The following is a 20715-nucleotide window of genomic DNA, read 5'->3' as shown; positions in this document are numbered from 1 at the left end:
TTTAAGGAGAAGTGTATGGAGGCAGAGAGCAGGTTGCTCAAGAGAATGAAGATCTTGAAGATAAATTAAACTTTTATCTCTTTAAGATACATGTAATTTGGGTGAAATTTAATGGATTGAAAGGTTTTGAAAATTAATTCAAATGAGATTTTTGTTGATGGAAAATAAAGACAGGATACCAAGATATTTGGTACAGCCAGGACAGGAGAAATCTGAAACCTAAGGAATGGAAAGAAAAGTTATAAATGAATTGTAAAATTTAGTGAAATGCGGACATGATGAGGCCGGCACAGTGGTAAGAATTGCTGCATTGCAGCTTTGGAGCCCTGGGTTTAATTCCTGGAGTGCTATATGCACGGATTTTGTATGTTTTCCCTGTGTTTGTGTGGTTCCTCTGGGTTCTCAGCTTTCCTCCTGCAGTCCAAAGACCTACTGGTAGGCTAATTGGCTTCAGTAAATTTGTTGGAATTAAATAAGATATTCTATTTGGATTGAGTGGCTGTTACTGAGTCAGTAGTGATTACTGCAATCTTTGAAGTGGCATTTATTTTAACAGTGTTACAGTAACCACAGTCTACTTAATGTTTTCGATATAGGACTGTCATGATATCATGGTTGAATAACAGTTTCTTTCACAAAATAAATGTATTCTTGCACATTTAATAACCTAAAATGTTGTAACTTGTGCCAATAAAGTTGCATTTCTGCAAAAATCACATATTTTATGTTTTACAAAAATCCAAGCTCCAAGCCAGGCGATTCAAACAGCTTCTGATTGGAAGACAGGCTGAGGACTTTGGAGACAATGCTGGACGGTTTCAGTGTTTATGGTCTAGCTATTCAGGAGGAACATTGTGTTGCACAAAAAAAGAAAAAAAAATCATGTGACAATGAATTGTTGTCAATATTGCTGACGACGTATATTCTGTTGAAACTGTGATCTCGTCAATAGCAGCTAGGCTGTAATTCCCTTGCATCTTCTAGTCTCTATGCCATATAATGTGCTCTGCGCACTTTGTTTTAGTTACTGTTGTAATTGTTTCATTGACTCTGAACAAATAGTATTAGAAAAGGAAAGCGACCACCACCGCCTAGATGTTTGTACCGTTCAAGTCCGGATAAAAGAGTGATGCTGGCGATTCATTGGTAGGGAGAGGTGGAGGGGGCGTGGCGTAATGCCAAAACCATTGCAAGGAATATAGCAGGGGGTTGTGCATCGCGGACTGATGGTGCCGACCTGCAAAGATGCTTTTATGTGCGAATATTTTTCCTTGGACTGTCTGTATCTGAATTAAGGTAGGAGTGAAAGGCTACAGAAATAACGCCTTTGATTGGTACTTTATCACCAAGTGACGCAGTTTTCCCCGGTTTAAACAGGCACGTACAGTACTGACCACTATGGCAGGCGCAGTGAGCAGCAGGGGCTGTAAGAAAATCAGAGGCTCGCAGATAAGAGATCTCCTGGACGTGAAAAGCAGCGTTCTCTTCGACTGCGACGGTGTCATCTGGGAAGGGGAAAAAGCTGTTGCAGGAGCGCCGGAGGTCGTGAGTTTGCTGAAGAAAGAAGGCAAAAAGGTCTTCTTCGTAACCAACAATTGCACCAGGCCTAGGGAGAACTACGTGCAGAAGTTTACCAGGCTGGGCTTTACCGATGTCGAGCAAGAAGAAATTTTTAGTTCGGCGTACTGCTCCGCTGTGTACCTGCGGGATGTTGCCAAAGTGCAAGGCAAGGTGTTTGTTATTGGAGGCGACGGAGTGTACAAGGAGCTGCGGGAAGCTGGCGTACCCTTCGTGGAAGGAGAGGTTGATGCCCCTGACGTGACCATTTACGACTGTCCATTGGATTCGGACGTCAAGGCGGTTCTGGTCGGATACGACGACAAGTTGAATTTTCTGAAGTTAGCTAAAGCGTGCTGCTATTTGCGGAACGCGGAATGTTTGTTTTTGGCCACAGACCCAGACCCTTGGCATCCTCTCCGCGGCGGGAGAGTTACACCAGGTAAGGAGCAGATTGCTCGTTGCTCCAAAAGCAGGTCGTTTTCGCGTTTAGACTGTGCATTGTATTTAAATGTCAGGATGCCTACTAAACATGTAAAATGCCATTTCAAACTCGGTGCAGTACACGGGGATATTTCACCTGCTGTAGATAGAACGTGCACACACGTTAACATACTGTAATACTCAAGTGATTTGCCGAAATATATTGATCGTGTTAGCTGCAGTTGCTGGAATAATTTAATCTTCAGACTAACAGACACAAAAAGAATCAGAGCTGAAACTAGACTTTGCTCTTTAGACTGGACCTCTGCTGTAAACAGGGCCGAGTGGTGCATCATACGCTGTTACCGTAAATTTAATACAGGCGACCCACCTACCTTTTGTTGTAATTTACTCAAGATTTAGATGTTGTTTTTTTGATAGTTGAATACATTTGTATTGTAGCTGTTGGATATATAGATGGAATGAACCTCCATATAACGTGCACCTTTCTAAAGGTCCAAAGTCTGTGATGTAAGTACAGTAGCTACCGGTTTTTAAAATAGTGTACAGTGATATGGAACTCGTATTTTATATTTCAAAGTATGAAGCAGCTGGCAATGCTGTAATACCTTAATTTCCAAAGTGGAGAGACGATTATTTGTTGTGAACACTGCCTTTATTTTTTTCACATTTGTATGAAACTACACATTACTGATGAGGTTAGTTTTTTAGTATGGATCTGGAATAACTAAAGATTAGTTATTATGAAATTAAACTGTGGGAGCACACACCAAGTAGGTTACACTTTTAAGGCTGACGTGTAGAGGTCTGAATGTGTATAAAATGCTTCTACCGTAATATTAAGTAATGTATAAATCATGCTCTGACTTGTAGGGTCTGGAAGTCTCACGGCTGCCTTGGAAACCGCGACCAACCGAAAGGCCACAGTGATCGGGAAGCCAAGCAAGTTCATGTTCGAGTGCATTGCCAGTCAGTTCGATGTTGACCCCTCGCAGTCTCTGATGGTGGGCGACCGGCTGGAAACAGACATCCTGTTTGGTGCCAATTGTGGGCTCGCAACAATGCTCACCTTGACAGGGGTGTCAAAACTCGAGGAGGCTCATGTCTACATGGACAGCGAGACCCCAGAGAAAAAGAATTGTGTACCAGATTATGTGGTGGACAGTATTGCTGATTTTCTGCAAGCTTTGAATGCCTGATTTCTGTGTGATGCCTCAGCAGAAGACAGTACCAACCACAAATAAAAATCTCCTGTGAGCCGAGGAAACCCAGCCTTACACAACTGTAACTCTCCGTTATGCCTAAGTGGAATTGTATCTCAACTGACAGCCCCTAGGTGTTGTGTAGCACATAGCTGCAGATAGCATGGTTTCTTTCAGTACCTCCTCCTATGAAGTAATGAAATTCCATTTAAGCAGCAGCACAGTTTCTGTTTCACATTTCTGAGGTTCAGCAGTGTATAAATTGCAATCCCCGGTAACATATTTAAATGTACTTCTGTTTGTATCTATTCTAAGAACATTTTAACAAGTGTAAATGAACTTGGTTAACACACTTGCAGAATGGCACAGAGTGTGACCATGATTGTGCTTTCAGAGAGATTGCTGCTTTATTGTATTTTTTTACAATTACAAATTAATATGTTCTGCCTCTCTTTAAGTTTTAAAATGTAGTTTGTGGATTTTAGATTTTATGGTTTGCATTTTACATGAAGTAGTGAAAATGGTTGTAATTCAAGTATTGGACATTTTCAAAGAATAGACTGACGGCACACCGAGTTCACAGAGGTCATTTATTTTCCTTTAGGGCATTGTTTCCCTGCCTTAGGAGAACATACTGTAAACGGTAGTGTTTTCAAAAGGGAATTGCATAAATTGTGCCTTTGGCTCCGAAAAGGAAAATTAACTGCAGCAGTTTTAAGATCGGCTAGATGGTAGTTCTTCAACCTTTTTTTCAGAGGATTTAGTTACTCTGATATTTACCACAAAACACTAACATTATTATTTTAAAAAAATAGAATCACCACAGTGTCAACTCAAGAGTACATTATCTGCAAGGCTTCATGAGATCCTTTATTCAAAAAGGGAGTTAAAAGATGTTTTCTTCAGTGTTTGTTGTTTTGAGTCAGGGTTGTTGCTTAGGTGTGAGAATTTTCACTGACTTTAGAACATCAAATCTCTTCACAAATTGTATACTTTGAGATTCAGCTTTCGTGTCAAAATTGACATTCAGTGTTTTTTAAGTTCAGCCTTCAGAATTGGTGTGCTTAATTGTCTGCCTTTTAGCCCACTTTATCTTTTTTTAGGACTGTAACAAAGTGGATTCTTTTGTAATGCTCTGCACTGACCTAGATCTCTCAGAGCTATATCTGGAGTCCAGTGGTGGACCCGACTAAGTTTGTAGTATTTTTTTTTTTCACTGTATAAATATGCTTGTATTTGTACTTAATGGATACGTACAGCACCTGACAGTACAGTGTTTTTTTTAAATTAATTTTTAATTGCCCAATGATTATATATGAGGTTGTGCAGTGGTTAGCATTGCTGCCTCACAGTGCTGGGGCCTGGCTTGATTTCCGGACCTGGGGTGCCATCTGCCTGGAGTTTGTATACTCCAGTTTTCTCCCACAGTTCAAAAACATACTTTTAGGCTAATTGGCTTCTAGGAAAATTGGCCCTGGTGAGTCCGTGTGTCTGCCTTGTGATGGATTGGAGTCCCATCCAGGGTGTACCTCTCCTTGCACCCATTGCTTGCTGGGATAAGCTCTGGCTTTTCTTGGAAGGAAAGGTTAGAAAATAAATGGAGGGGTGGGTGGGTTTTATACCAACCTAACCAGCTCAAATTATAGTCTACAAACCCTAGGGAGAATGAGGAACTGTGCACGTACGCATCAGCATGCCAGCCTATCAGGGCCATCTGTCAGTCGACACACTGCAGACTCTGTAGTATTTCATCATTCAATAAAAAAATGAGTGAGACACACTGTGTTAGAATCCAGTGTGATAGAGTCCCAGTATTGGTGTGGATAACGTACATATGCTTTTGTTTAACCAATAGAAAGTTTGCTACAGTTTCGTCCCATATTGTGATGGAAGAATAACCACTGTTGTGACCCACAACTTTGTAGGAGTCTAGCAGGTGTGCAGCAGGGAGATTAAGTCATGGCCAACTCTAGCTCAAATACCCAGTGATGTTCAGCCATGTAGATGAAAGGTGCAATTAATTTATAGAAAAGGGCATAAAATGCATTTCTTTTAGACTAAGACAGATCTAGACAAAGTCAACAGCATGTGCTTCTGCTCTTATTCCATCTACATGCCCCCACACCAGCGGACATGTGCTCATTGCTCTGAAGTATATCTGAAAAACGTAAATCTTGAAAAAAGAAACATGTTTCTCGCCATAGTTGGACATATGTCTTTATACAGGCTGGCTTTAATACACTATAAGTTGGCAGTAAAGAATAAACAAGTAGACCATTTGCAAGAAATGTGCTTAATAAAAGATGGTATTAAAGCTAGTGAATGATTCTTTAGTTCCTGCAGTGCCCAATCTCTTGAATTTCTGACACCCTTCAGCTTTGTGAAAATGTCATTTAAAGGATGGGGGAAAATATGGATGGCAGAATGTAGAGCAGGCTTGAGTTAAACTCTTGAGTGACAAGTGAAAAGAGTCTGACCCTGGTTTTAACCCTTATAAATGTATGTTTTAAAATGGTCTGTTGTGTATAAGTTTATGTATTAATCTTTGAACATTTTTTACTTTATCAAAGGGGAATGGTACTATTGTCTAATGTTTCCTGATAAGCTCAAATAGTTCTTTAAACTTTAACTATTTTAATGTAGCTATTAGACTTTTGTTTCTTTTTCTTAAGCACTGGACTTCAATCAGTAAAATAGATCGGTAACAGTCTATATACAGTGTAACCTCAAATTGTAAAAATTGCTGTTGCACCACACATTCTTAATTACCTACTGACAGATGTATTCAGGCTCTTTAATGGGTAAATTGCTTGCACTATCACATGCAAATGTATAGGTGGTGATAATTACAATATTCTGGCCTGAATGCAGGGACAGGAAAACGCTACACTGATTAAGATAGAAAATATCGATACACAAAAAAGGAACATTTAGATTTAAACTGCCCATGAAAGAACGAGTCTACCGTAAGAAATATTTCTGCATAGTACTGTCATGTATCTTTTATAAGATGAATAATGGGCTAAACATTGAGCACTGACCACACCAGAACCACAATGCTTAACCAACAGATTTGTACAACACTAATGTGCTTCTCCTTTACACATCTTGACCATGAGACCTTTTAAAAGCAGTTTTACTGTGATTTATATACTGTAGCAAATAATCGGAAGCAGAAAAAGAACTCCACATATGCAGTATATGAAGTTATGCCATATATTAGTAAAACCTTGGAAGTACAGGTGTTAAAATTATTCTGTTTTGTTTGTATTTAAGTTTGTAAAGTAAAATGTCACTGGTATTTTTAAATAAGCACAACAGAATATATGTGCTTGAAATATTTATTCAAGATGGGAGTACTGTATTTTACTAGTTAAGGCAAGTTGTGAAAATCTGTCATTTTGTGAAATGCCTAACATTTTCAGCACAACTCACTACGCTGTTTGCCTGTTTTACTGAAACTAAAGGTTTCAAATTGTAAGCAACGTATTATTTGACTAAATATGGGATAATTTAAGGTGTGATCCCTATAAAAGCCCCATAAAAAGGACATACTTTTTATAGGAATGTTTGCATTTTTCAGAATGTTCACTGCATTCATGCAGTTAATACTTAGCAATCATAAAAGGAGATAAAGTTAATAATGTATAATTCTTTTCTCATAATATAGGATTGAGATTGTGTACTAGGAACCTTATCAGCAGACCTGCACCAAATACTTATTTGAATGATTTGAATATTTGAATGTTATAATAAATGCATACAGTATTCTGTATCTAACGTCCTAATTTTCAATGTATTTGACAGTTAATTATATTTAAAAAACTGAAAAAAAATCTGTAATTGCTTTTAGAAATGGTCAGTGCTGAATGATAAAGATGCATTTATCTTAAGATGTCTATATGAAAGGTGATGCAGAGCAGTAAGTGCTCTTAAAAATCTGTGAACATCATAGAGAGCAGAGCACTGTAGTGTAACTAGAGGAACTGGAGTAAATTAATAGTACATCAGAGAGTAAAACTAACATTTAGAAGTGAATTGAAAAAAATGATTTGAAATTCATTTAAAATTTCTTTAACTTGGCTTAGTTTTATGAAATCATTAAATGACACGTATTCCTGTGTAGTTTTGAAAATACATATTTTAATTAAAATTAAGTAAATGCAAATAATCACAGAGTTGGAATTTCACATAACACTCTCTATTTTAAATCATGACAGATGACAAATGTGAACACTGAAGACCATGTGAACATAAAGCTGGTTTTGGAAATGAATTAAATAGGTTAACATTGTTTTAGGTCTGTGAAATGATGTCTATCATTGCATAATGTAACAAATACATTAAATAAAAGCATTTTTGCTTGACTTAATAATTGCAAATAACAAAATTAGGCATCTCACAACACTGATTTCACTGCTTGTCTGCAACATACATCAATTCAATATGAAGAGAAATATACTATTACTGCTTTTTTGTTTTTAGATCAGAGTGTATGCTTCTGAAGAGAACCAATGGGTTGTGATCTACAAGCAGAAATGCCTTAATCTAAGAGAAAAGGATTTCAATTTGTGACAAAATCTTATCTTCCTGAGCTGTCTTCTAATATGGTTCATTGATAACTGACTATTGTATATTTCTTTAAGCATTTAGATCCTGCAGAGATTGAATTACATTGAACAAGCAGTGTAATTATTTTGGAAATGCTGTACAGCTTGCAGTAATATTAAGTTATTTATTTTGTATTGGTTTTCCCCCTGTACTATATTGCAGTGTGTCTTACTGTATTACTGTATTGATAATTGTTGTATTGCTTTTCAATTTAAAACGATTTGATTTGTATCTGGACACGTTTCTTACCTTTTATTTCTTACGACAGTGTTACAGCGACATAACCTGTGGATTTTGTTCAAGCCAACAGGGTATTTATCCTTAAATTTTCACACCCTGTTAAAGTTAATTTAACCAATGCTTGCTGTGATGTATGTTAAACTAGAAATTGCTCATTTTAGTAGGAGGTATAACATTTTCTTAGGTCTTTACTGACCTTAAAAGTTTCTAGATGTTTGCTTCCCTGCGACCTGAACTGCGCGAAGTTTTTACAAAATGGACGGATGGAGTTTAATTTTCTTGCCCTGCACAGTATTTCTAAAATTCTGCTTGTGTTGGCACTTTCGTTCCCTCCTGTTTCCTTACACAATCCCGAGAAACACAATCTCGACCACACAGCGGCGCTTTGAATGTGGAGCTCCTATCCGCTGTTGGTGTGTCGCTAGGTGTCGGTAGCGAGATATTTCGAGGAGGCTCTGAGTGAAAGGGGGGAAAATGTCGCCGAACAACTTTAAAATTGTTATAAAAGCTACATTGAAAGCGCTGCAGAAAAAATGGAACTCGCACAAATATAGATTTGTACCGTGGATTGCCGTACAATCTCACACAATAATTTTGCGTTTCAAGTTCCAATCTGGCAATACTGAGATTTGTATGAATTCAAAAGTTGCACAAATAACATCCGTTTGATTTAGTTAGCAATTTGTGCCCTATAAAATTGTCTGTTACAGAGACTGATTTTTTTTACTGGGTTCGATTTCATTAATGAGCTTGGTTTCAGAATGGCTACTGTAAAAATGCAGCTAATTGAACATAAAAAGTAAAACACTAATTGTATAGAGAATAAATATCAATGTCCACAATAGTTTTTGTATTTGCTATCGCATAAGGAAAAGCTTTCCAAACTAATGTGTATAAGGTCACCAAATAAGCGTATTATTTGCGAAATCTAAAATTTCCATATAAATGTACTTTATATACTTGAGCATGGTTAGCATGAACATGGTCACGTGGTAATTGCACCTATATTATCTTTTAATGTGATTTTTGTCAGAATATCCAAAATAATTTACACGCATTATACTTATTTTATGTAAGACCCAATGTCTAGTCCAGCTTACGGAATGGAAAAGAGTACCTACATTTAGAGTTTTGCACATGGGTCATGTCACATCATCTAGGTGGGGCTGCACATTGGTGGTGGGGGAGGGGAGTCCCCATTACCTGTAAAGCACTTTGAGTGGTGTCCAGAAAAGTGCTATATAAGTGTAAGCAATTATTATTATTATTATGGGTTGGTTTAAAGTTTATAATGTTTTTTGAACAACACCAAGAACTATAGATGTCTTTCAAAATAGGTATTTTTTCCACAGGCTTAATCAGATTAAAAGTTCAAATGTTAACATGTTCAGTTTACTTGCTTGAAGAAAATAGTATTGTACCCATTGATTAATATTTTTGGCTTTAAATTACGGTTCATCTAGAAAATATGAATATAAGAATGCACAGGGGCAGTACATTAGCTTAGCACTGAGACATTAATCAAAGGCAAATGTGCAGCAATTATAAGTTCATAAGAACAGTTACAAACAAGAAAAGGCTGGTCGGCCCATTCGCTTACTTGGTAGTAGCTTTCTGATTCAAGAATCTCATCCAGCTGCTTTCTTGAATTGAAGGATGTCAGGGTATTAGCTTTAACATTAGGGCAGAGTGGAGGCACTGTGGCTAAGGATCTGTGCCTATGGCTGGAAGGTTGCCAGTTCAAATCTGCTTTAGGGGTGCCGTATAAATGACTGACCCTGCGCTCTGACCCCGAGCTTCTCTCTCCCTGTCTGTGTGCCTCTGCGTCTCATGGAGAGCAAGCTGGGGTATGCAAAAAAAAGACAAATTCCTAATGCAAGAAACTGTATATGGCCAATAAAGTGATCTTATCTATTATGGCTTGTTAGCTTGTACCATACTTCCACAACCTTTTGGGTAAAGAACTGCCTCCTGATCTCAGTTCTAAATATACCCTCATATAACGTTTTACACTCTTTAGATAGTATATTATTAGAAAGTGATTTAGTATGGAGTGTAAACCTATAACTGCTTTTAACACTTACAACAACATCAACAACAACAACAACGAAATTGCTCTTGCCCCACCAGAAACGATCAGACAGCGGCGCTTTGAATATGGAGCTCTCAGCTGCTGTCTGTGCCACTAGGTGTCGGTAGCGAAATATTTCGAGGAGGGTTTTAAGGCTCTGAGTGAAAGGGGTAAAAATGTCGTCGAACGATTTTAAATTATGATAAAGGCTACATTTAAAGCACTGCAGAAAAAATGGAACTCGTACAAATATAGATTTGTACCGTGGATTGCTGTAAACTTGGGTAAAAATGAAAGGTAATTATGTGCAAAGTCTAAGTCAACCCTTTAAATTTTTTTGGTTCACCTTTCTGGCGGAAGTAGGAAACTTACTGCATCTGCATCCTTTAGAGTGTGTGTATATGGGACTTAGTGCTAAAGTTTAGTACAGAGGTTTGTTTTTCGAAGTAGATCATTATCTGATCATAGATCACACACGGGTACTGTATCTTGTGGGTAAAATACAAGCGAAATTATCTTTCCTTTCTTGTTAAGCATAACCCAGCTGTCTATTATTTACATCCTGCAGGTTAACGTTTTATATTAAGATCCATTAAATGAACATTGACTATGTACCGCTTTTAAAATAATGATAGGTAGGGATGGTGAATTAAGGTGAAGGTCATATTGTTTCACGAACTAATCTACAAATGACTATATTTCCTAAGTGTGAATAACGCAACTCAATGTAGTATTGCACAATTCCCTTGCAGCTGTGAACTAAGCAGCCTAGAAGAATGCCGAATCGGTGTATTGGACTGCATTCAGTAACGTTGTTGTTATAAATTATATTGATTGTCAAAACAAAATAATTTTGTCTGCCCCGTTTTTTATATCGGGGAGAAACCTGAACAATCTAATGGCCCTAAAATGTACACACACCTTTTATTTTTGTCGTGTTCTGCATATTGCTGTTGAGTGTCAGTGAAACATTGCTCTGCACCTGGTCTCGGAACTGAGAATTGATACAAAAAGGAAACCAACCCCCTTCGTGTGTGCAAGCCAGCTTCACAGTGCTGTGCAGGATTTCGTCCAGGGCTGCCCTTTCTAGTTCCTGGAGGGCTGTCTGTATCTTGTTTTCTTATTCCCCTAAAGCAGCATCTGAAGAGCTGGAAGAAACTTTTAAAATTGCTCCAGCTAAGGCAGCGACAGGTAGATTTAACTCACTCAAGATTTAGTTTGAATGAAAACCCACAAATACAGTCCTGCTTACAGTAACAATTCCTTTCGTTATGTGACCCGAGCTGACTCGGTTCGTATTAGGTGTAAGATTACGTCGCCAAACCCTTTTTAGTAATTCGAGGCTGTATTTCTATTTGTTTGCTCAATATTTTGAGTTGTAAACTTGTAAAATCTTTTAAATGAACGTGTAATGATCGTATGTCAGAAACGTTGGGTTCGTTCGGTGTCAAATCTCCTTTAGATTTTAATTTTGCCTGCAATCCATGTATTGTCAGATACGGATTAGATATAAAACCAGGATTTTTTTTTTGAAGATTAACATAGAAGAGTAGCTGAGGTACAGTACTGTATATCCTCATTTGTGCTCAGGGGGGTTGCCATACATCAACTAATATTGTATGATATGACCCAAAACTGCTAAGTGTGGCAGCAAGGCCATTAGGCACTTTGTTCCTGCTTTTGAGTCTTGCCTGAGGCACCTTATAAATGGAGTTTGCATATTCTGCCTCTTGCTCAGGTTTATCCAGGTGCTCTGGTTTCCTCCCTTAGCCTAAAGACATGCTGTCAAGGTCACTTGGCGTTTCTAAGTAGTCCTCTGTCTGCATGCACGAGTCTGTCTGCTCTGGAGTGGACTGTCCTGCGCTGCTCCTGTTTTCTGTTGGGTTAGGTTCGAGCTCACTGTGACCATGTATTGGTCTAACTCTAATTAATGTAAATGTACAACACAGAACGTTAATGTGTGTTGTTCATGTATGCAAATTTATCATTTTGTTTAAATTACATTTAAGACTGTTATGTAGATGGATTACCAAGTCAGTTATTTTATGTTTTTTTGATAATTCTTTAATACATTTTTACTTATTTTGTTCTATTTTTTCTACTTTTAAATTTAAGGTCCTTCAAATTTTCAGGCCTTCCAAAAGTCAGTTTGTTTTCTTGCCCTTCCAAGATGGGAGCATTTTCAATTTTTACATTCTGGAGCCATTCTGTGAGGCTGTTAAATCAGATGAATCAGTAGACAGACAATAGCAGAACTGTATAGAGAAGGTTAGTTAAATAGGGAACAGACCTGAGTTCTTTGAAATTGATATATATAGATACTGATGGAAAAAAAAAACGCAACACCTCCTCCTCCAAACTCTGGCCTGTCTGCGTGGAACAGGCTGAAGAGTGACTCATCCGTGAGCAGGTGTGAGCAGAGGGCCTCTGACAGGTCGACTTGCTCTTAAAGCCAGCAGCATGGAGCCTCACTGTCCTGTCACTGATGCAAGCATTGTGTCTGCTGGCAGTTTCAGCAGCAGTAGGGGTGGCAGATCTGAAACGATCTCTCAGATGGACCAGTCTGATGTGTCGGTCCTGTCTGGTGTGGTCACTCGAGGGCGACCGGATCTTGGACGGTCATCTTTCCTGCCGGTCTGCTGAAACCTTCTCTGCAGTCGGGACACAGTGGAGCGGCTTATTCCATAGTGTCTGGCAATGCTGGCACATGACACGCCTGCCTGCAGCATGTCAATGGCCCTCTCCCTTGCTTCTGGTGACAATCAAGGCATTATGGAATGCACAGAAAACTAAGTGTGGCTTTTTTCTTCCAGTGACCTAAGCTTTGAATAACGGCCTTTTTAAAGGTGACCTGATCAGGCATTTTTCCACCTGGACCTTGTTGGGTAAAAGTGCACCTAACAAGCTTTTCGTGTGATTGGCAAGTTGTAATACCTCACTGCACAAGCTGTGTTGTTGGTCAGAGGGCTTAAAACAAATTGACAACTTTTTGTGAAAGTACATAAGCTATAACTGTAATATTCTCATTCCAGAAAATGTTGCATTTATTTTTTCAATCAGTACATATTTTTTTACTTTAGAAGCATCTAGCACTTTTGAAACACTTTGTAATTGGGAAATGTTTAACTCTAGTTATACAGAAATATTAACGTTGTGGTGCTTATTGCATATTAATTCTGTAAAAGACTTACAGTACCTGGAGCTGGACTTGTATAGAAACATTCACACGTGCACCTGAAATACTAAATATAAATTTTTAGATGCCCAAAGTCACACCAAAATATTTCATAGCTGATTTCCATGTTCTACTTCACAAAATATTAGCAAAATCAAATTCTTTAAGTGAGAAGCTCTGTTTGAAATGACTCATTTATATGTACAGTAGCTACACAAGAATAACATATTTTTTTCCTCCTGGCTTGGCTCTTTCTTTGGGTTTCATCTCTAAATTGTCCTGAATGCTTCTCATTAAGAGAAGCAGCTCCTTAAAAACAGATCAACCTGATTTTGTTATACTGTATGTATTTTTTTATTAAATGAAAAACAACAAGAGGTCATGAAATGCTCCCTGTTCTGTTTTTTAATTCAGAACTCTGCGCCAGGTCATGGACCGGACTCAGGACAAACTTGTCTCTGATGAAGAGATTTCAGCCTCCTTGAGAACTTTTTTCCGGGCCCTGTTTAAAAGCAGTCTCCAGAGGCAGCAGGAGGTTTTAAGTGTACTTCCAGACTCATCGCGATCCACTTACCAAGCTTTTCCGTATACCATTGAGAGGCAGAAGAGCCTTGATGGACATCATGACCCCAGTAAAGTTATGCTTGAAACAATGGGGTTTAGTATCCATCGAGCACCTAGTTCTCTCCAATCTGCTGGAACTGGGGTCTTTATTTCCATAGGGACAGTTCCACAAGGTGCTACAGTAGCCATGTATCCAGGTATCTGTTTTGTTCATCTTGAGAGTGTTTTTGTTCATCATGAGTGAACCATGATCCCAGTATAGGAGTGAAGGTAGTTTCACGCCTTTTTGGATCTTTGTTAGGGTACGTATCCACAGGTGCAGTTTTTAAAGTCTTATCATGATGTCAGTTTTAATGGTAACACGGCTTCAGTCAGTACTGGGAATTTGTTAATATGGGTGGATAAAAAGGTTCTAGTTTCAACTGGTGACAGTTCTTCAAGTAGATGTGCCTATGCCCCGCAGAGACATTCACACTTGGTGTCTGGTGCAATCTCTTTTCCTAAAAGGACAGAACATTCTTACTATTCCAAAATAATGTTTTGCAAATGTGAACGCTCAATGTTAAGAATAGGGAAGAGAAAAAGAAACACAAAGGAAAGCTCATCTGAGTGATGTTAGGACGAACATACTGATTGCCTGTTTTTTCCTGTGCTGTTTTAAAGAAAAATAATCTGTTGTCGTAAATGCTTTTCACAGGTACTGTCTATTATGCACATGAGCCCATCTTTTTCCAATCCATCCACAATCCATTTATTTTTCGCTGTATTGATGGTGTACTTGTTGATGGCAATGACAGAGGCCTTTCAAAAGTTGTGTTTCGGTAAGTAATTATTGTTCCTTGTATTGATATAGAGCTTTTCATCTTAGAGGATCCTTCTGTGCTTTACAAGAGGGAGAGACCTTATTCGTCAATCGCTGAAGTGCAGCTCCCAGCTGGGTGATGTGCGGCGGCCATAATGTATCAGCAGCCCCAGTACATAGCAGATCAGGTGAAGTGAGAAATTACTTCACCATTTGAATTAAGAGTAAAATTTAGAGAAGCTAGATTGTGCAAATGGTATTTAATTAGGACACAGGGGCTAACTCCCCTACAGTTCAGAAAAGTGCCAGGTGATCTTTAATGAGTCACAACCTCAGTTGTGCAGTGCAGTGGTTCCCAAATCCTGGCCCTGGTAACCCACACACCTGCTGGTTTTTGTTCCAGTTACCGAACCGAGCCCTCGGTTACACAGTCAAACCCATCGTTAACTTAATAATAAAATTAATTTGAACTGTTTGTTTCCAGCTCTGGAGCATGTTATATTGTTTTTGTTGTTTTACAGTATTTTGTAAGTGAAATCATATCCCAAACCTGACTAGGAACTGAACTGTGACTAGAAACAAAATGCAAATATTCAATTGAAGCAACTTTCTTGGGTAAAGTAAGGCTTCAGTTATTCTAATGAAGGTGGGAGGGAATGAAAACCAACAGGTGTGTGGGTCACCAGGACCAGAACTGGGAACTCATGAGAAAAACAGCCCCTCCTACTGCACTGTCCCTGGTCACCTTACTGATTTATGGGCATTGGATTAGAATTTGTGGGCCAGAAGAAGAAAACACCACCAGCTGGTTCATCAACACCACGCCACTTGCAGGAAGAGCCTGTTTTTTTTTAGAGGTCTCTTATTCCCATACTAATTTTAAGTGCGGTTGTTACTGAAGGTGTTGAGATCGACATACCCTGTATAACAGCCAATAAGTTTTTATGCCAGGAATGGCGCATTTGCATGTATACAATCAGGACACAGCAGCAACAGCTTGGCTCGTAGATCTTATGCCGTATTGTCCTCTCTTCCCAGCCCTCCTAGCTGGAAGAGAACATAAAACAAAGTAATACTCAGCTATATAAGTACACAGTACTAAGCACATGTGGAACAAAACTACTGTTTCAATTAAACATAAACCATACACAGACACATCTTTACTAATTTTCTGTTATACTAACCAGGCCCAGCATTGCTCAGCTTCCGAGATCTGACAACATCAGGCTGAAAGTGGAGACCTACTTGGCACCTGGATTTCTCCCAGCAATGACTTTGCCATTCATTTTTCACTCCAAAAAAACTGTGTTCGTGCATAAAGATGGAAACAATAAGAAAAGAAAAGCTGAACTCTGTAGACATCAAGACTAGTTGTCTGTCTGTCTTAGAAGAAAAGTTTTGAGATCAGTACTGTATCTTGTTCAACATAGCAAATGAGTGGAGGCAATGACTTTAGTATTAGGCCTGTCCCATAACTGTGCAATTGTTTTCATCTGAGTCCCTCTACAGACTGTGGTTTCCTTTATAAGTCTCTTTCTGTGACTTTTATTCATTTAAATATAGACTTATTCTGACAGGAGAACATCTGTGACAAATTGGTTTTAGAAACTTATGCTGCTGTTTCGGGCCACTGTCGAGAGATCTTTGGCAGCTGTTCTGTTGTTTAAAAACAGATACTGTCAATGATGTGTGTTTAACCTTTTTTATTAGATTATTTGTGGCCATTCTGCTACAGTTAATGTTTGGTGTCCAAATAAAAATAGCCTAGTAAATTGTGTGTTAAATGTTGTTCAATGCATTACTGAGATGAATGATCATAAATGGATTACTATCATACCAGCTGGTAGTGAATTTAGAAAAAAATGTTTTTAAGGCTTTAAAAAAATAAACATTATTTCTAATAAATCCTTGACACCTGGTTAGTCTGGAGCAGCCTCACAACTGCTTGATTCTTGACGCTGGGTGGAAACCCTGAGGCTTGAAAACTTTATTGCGATGTAGGCAGAACCCAAAGTCATTTAAACTAAGGCAGCACTCAGAATGGACATAGTATATTCTGTGATCCTTGGCTCTCACTATGTTCTTCTGTTATTGTTACCATACATGAATCATTCTGAAAGGCCTCCAGACAAGCAGTTGCCATTGGATCGATTTGCTGAGAGGATGGTAGAAGGATCTACCATCCTTGGTAGAAGTCAAAAGACCATCGGTGACTGTAAAAGTAAAAAGGAGTATTTCAGGAGAGTTCATGATTCCCAGACAGGGGCTAGCAACTCTTGGTAGTCAGCCAAATCAAATCAAATCAAAGTTTATTTATCAAATGCACAACAATACACCGTGCAGCAGTAGTTGCTGGCAATGAAATGTCTTTTCTGCGAGCTCACAAAAATCACAGAAATCACAAGAATCACAAAATTAAGGTTACGAAAATAAGGTTACATGATAATAGATAATAATGTAATAGAAATTGAATAAAACACAATATGAATAGAGCTGCTATGTGACCATGGTGTATGCAATATATTATGTCCAAGTAGTGCAGTATGCTGAATACAATGAAAACTGTATGCCCATGTAGCCATTACGAATGATTTGCTAAAGGAGCTGCAGGTTGGTTGTTTAGCAGTCTTATTGCCTGGAGGTAGAAGCTGTTCCGTAATCTGTTGGACTTTGACCACTGGGGTCGTGGAGTTCTGAACCAAAGAACATGGAAAGACTTCAAGAGAGCAGGGCAGTGAGCTGCAGGGGTTTTAGTGACGTCCAGGAAGAAGGAGTCATGAGATTAAACGATGCTCCTGCATGGCAGTGAAATAAACTGCGGCAATCAGCCTCCCTGTCAGGGGACTGCGTCAGTCTGGACAACTTTGGCAGGACGGTGCGCTTTCCAAGACACTTGAAAGTTACCGTTCATTTTCAAGTTGGACTGAGCGAGCATAATGGACATTGACAGTGGCAATTTTGACACCAGCTATCTGCTGTTTAGTAGTATCCACAAAGCAGAAGGCATCTCAGAATGTGTCTTGAGAAATGCAAATGCTGACTAGACTTCACATGCAGACTTTTTTGGTAGCACAACAACAGTAAAACAATTTTAAGAACGTATAATAAGATAAGATGGCTTTATTGGCCACATACAACTTCTTGTATTAGGAATTTGTCTTTTCCCATACCCCGACTTGCTCTCCATGAGACACACAGGTAGGTTCTCCTACCTTAAGAGACATTTCACCCTTGTGTACATAACCAATACCAAAAGCTACAGTAGTATAGTGTTTCTAAGCTCCATAGCCATTAAGGTGAAGGTGACTGACCCTTTCACACATTAACTGGTATTTAACTGTAAAGGTATGAAACCTCCCTGTTATATGTCTTGCAGCTTGAAATGATTAACATCTTTTTTGTGAAAACATGTTTTACGGCACTCTGTTTAAAGACTTCTTATTTATTTAGGTCATGCAGTGGAAGGGATAGGCTGGGCCCTTTTCAGATGAGTGACACCAGCTGGCTCACAACCATTCCACAGAACCCACTGGCTGTGGGACAGTATGTGAACAACTGCTCTAATGGCATGTGCACACTTTACTTCTCTCCTTTCTGTGTGGTTCATTGTAATATGTTTGTGCCTTTTTTAAGGATTTAAATGGTGTATGAATTGTAATGATGTCTAGAGAACTCACAATAACAAAAAATGGATTGCAGGAAACTTTAAAAAGGTATGCTATGGGCCAAGGACATTTGTTATAAAAAGTTCAATATATACAAATAAGTGTTCCTAAAAAGAACAGTGATGCTGCTCAACTTGTATTTGATTATATCTGGGAAGAAAACTGAATGTACAGATGATTTGTGTTTGGTTGAGAAAGGGAATTGAGGTTTTGTCTCTGGATTAAAAAGGTCTGTTGCTAAATTCAGTTTTTTATGTGTTTTCCATTTTTATATACTTTAAATCTCTTTTCATTTACACATATTTTTGTAGGAAAGAGCTAATTTTATTTTTTACCTTTTTTTATTTAGAAAAGGCTGCAAATGTATGTTATCAAGAATTCGATGTGCCGGCAGAATTTCCCCTAGAACTTCGCCAGTTCCTTCCCAATGTGAATTACAGGCATGAGATACAAAGGTATGACCAGTTTTAAAGGGGTCTGCAACAAAACTCAGTGAGTTTAAACTATAAAATACTTGATATTTTGTTCTATAAAAGAATTGACCCAAATATTCAGTTTCTGAAATAAGTATAGTTGATTAGTCCAAGGAAAAAATGCTTAAAATGATCCCTTTTATGCTCACCTTTTATAAATATCCAAAATTACAATAAAATATGGTGTGCATTTGCCTGTCATGTTTTGCTCTATTCATGCAGTGAATACTAAGTGGATTTTCAAAGATATTTAATAGATTTAACTTGTTCACTTACCTCTAAACTCCTCCTAGTGTAAAGTACCATCTAGCCCAAACTTAATTACAATCACCTTTATTCCTTAATCCACCTGAGATGTGTGTGTGTACTTACCAACTTTCAGCTCATCATGCTCAGCTTTTGTCATGAAATAAAGAAAAGATCCAATTTCAAGTTCAAGTTTATTGTCATTATACTCATATACATGGTATATGGTATAACGAAATGCTATTTAGCTAGGACATAAGTAGTACAAAGAAAAAAACAACAACAACAATACAATTGTGTAACAAAAGAAAGACAGAGACAACAGGCTCTCTCCAAAAAACAACAACAGACGATGTGCAAAAACAGCAACAGGCAATGTGCAAAACAACAAAAGGTAACAGGTTATGTGCAAAAATATGCATCAACAGAATGAAATAAAGGGATAGAAATTATGGGGAGTGAGCCTTTGACATGTATGGTAGAGGTAGATTTTCAATGTGTGTTTGGGTTTTTGGTAAGAAAGAAAGAAGGCACTGTGAGGTTCAGATCATAGGTGAGAGGTGAGGTGAGAGTGAGAGAGGCTGGGAGTTTAACAGTTTGATAGTGCGAGGGTAAAATGCTGTCTCTGAGTCTGGTAGTCCGGGCCCGAATGCTCTGGTACCGTTTTCCAGATGGTAGCAGATCATAAAGTCTGTAGCTGGGGTGTGTGGGGTCTTTGATGATGCTTAGAGCTTTCCTCAAGCACTGTCTGTCATAAATGTCCTGTATAGATGGGAGGGTAACCCCAGTGATGGACTGGGCAGTTTTCACCACCCGCTGTAGGGCTTTGCGGTCAGCAGTACTGCAGTTGCCATACCACACTGTGATGCAACCTGTCAGTGTGCTTTCTGTAGTGCATCTGTAAAAGTTAGTGAGGATCTGGGGACATATACATGAGACATGAGACAACATATTGACTGCAGCCCTGCATTTTTACTGAGACCATATCTTAATGAGACATCATCTAATCTGTTCAACACTTCCATTGTCTCACATTTTGAAATACACAGCAATGGTTGATGTGGAACAGTGAGACAGTTTATCACCATTTAAGTTTTATTCTGCCTTCTGCCAAAGGTTTCAAACCTGTTTTTTTTATCTTAGTCTTGCTATTGTCTCAATACCAAATACAGCCTTGCTGTGACCACTGGATTGCAATTGCAGTAGTTGCTTAGATGTACCTTTTTGTAAGATTGAATGTCTTGTTCTTTTATTTATAATGTTTTTCAGGCCTTTGAGGTGTGTTGTTCTTGTGGCACTGAGAGAAATTCACCAAGGGGAGGAGCTCTTCTCAAACTACTACACCATTGTACATTAAGAGTGTTTCCACATGAAAAAAGCAAAAATCTTTGACAGGGTTTTCATACCAACAATCAGAATATATTTTATAATGTAATTGCAATAAATTATCATACTGTAAATGTATTGGCCTTTTTAAACTGTTTTCATTGCTTAGTTTCTCTCCTGCTTTTCTGTCTGTATTTTCAGCCCTGGTTTTTTATTGTGTCTCAGTAAGAACATAAGATGGGTAACATACATGATGAAGTCAGCCCATCTTACTCATGTGGTACCCTGTGGCAGAATGATCTAAGAATTACCTCAACCTGTTCCTTGAAGTAGCCCAGT

At 38.4% G+C, this 20715-nt stretch overlaps 2 protein-coding genes and 1 long non-coding RNA gene across 3 annotated transcripts; all 3 read left to right on the top strand.

Moving 5' to 3' along the window:
• The first annotated feature begins 1335 nt into the window (after nucleotides 1-1335).
• On the top strand, nucleotides 1336-8051 carry pdxp (pyridoxal (pyridoxine, vitamin B6) phosphatase). Its single transcript, XM_088912148.1, has 2 exons — nucleotides 1336-1999; nucleotides 2875-8051. The coding sequence occupies exons 1-2, from the start codon at nucleotides 1399-1401 to the stop codon at nucleotides 3198-3200; spliced, it is 927 nt and encodes a 308-aa protein (XP_088768274.1). The 5' UTR covers nucleotides 1336-1398; the 3' UTR covers nucleotides 3201-8051.
• A 2192-nt stretch (nucleotides 8052-10243) lies between these two features.
• On the top strand, nucleotides 10244-20512 carry setd9 (SET domain containing 9). Its single transcript, XM_088910859.1, has 6 exons — nucleotides 10244-10422; nucleotides 13715-14061; nucleotides 14562-14685; nucleotides 18117-18232; nucleotides 18681-18786; nucleotides 20320-20512. Exons 1-6 carry the CDS (start codon nucleotides 10325-10327, stop codon nucleotides 20405-20407), a joined length of 879 nt encoding a protein of 292 aa, XP_088766985.1. The 5' UTR covers nucleotides 10244-10324; the 3' UTR covers nucleotides 20408-20512.
• LOC148837656 (uncharacterized) lies at nucleotides 14698-16571 on the top strand. Its single transcript, XR_016090826.1, has 2 exons — nucleotides 14698-14854; nucleotides 15854-16571. It is a non-coding gene; the product is annotated as an uncharacterized LOC148837656 (long non-coding RNA).
• Nucleotides 20513-20715: the final 203 nt, after the last annotated feature.

Source organism: Atractosteus spatula, chromosome 3 (genome assembly GCF_055471065.1).
Source record: "Atractosteus spatula isolate fAtrSpa1 chromosome 3, fAtrSpa1.hap1, whole genome shotgun sequence".
Classification (NCBI taxonomy): Eukaryota; Metazoa; Chordata; class Actinopteri; order Semionotiformes; family Lepisosteidae; genus Atractosteus; species Atractosteus spatula.
Note: the sequence above shows the minus strand (reverse complement) of the source record. Positions and strands in the feature narration are given on the sequence as shown.

What these genes read in the sequence shown, in the direction of transcription:
- pdxp (XM_088912148.1), top strand. Translation starts at nt 1,399, where the DNA reads ATGGCAGGCGCAGTGAGCAGCAGGGGCTGTAAGAAAATCAGAGGCTCG. An exon ending in CGGCGGGAGAGTTACACCAG is followed by an intron (nt 2,000 to 2,874) that starts GTAAGGAGCAGA and finishes TCTGACTTGTAG; the next exon opens with GGTCTGGAAGTCTCACGGCT.
- setd9 (XM_088910859.1), top strand. Translation starts at nt 10,325, where the DNA reads ATGATAAAGGCTACATTTAAAGCACTGCAGAAAAAATGGAACTCGTAC. An exon ending in TGTGAACAACTGCTCTAATG is followed by an intron (nt 18,233 to 18,680) that starts GCATGTGCACAC and finishes TTTTTTATTTAG; the next exon opens with AAAAGGCTGCAAATGTATGT. An exon ending in TACAGGCATGAGATACAAAG is followed by an intron (nt 18,787 to 20,319) that starts GTATGACCAGTT and finishes AATGTTTTTCAG; the next exon opens with GCCTTTGAGGTGTGTTGTTC.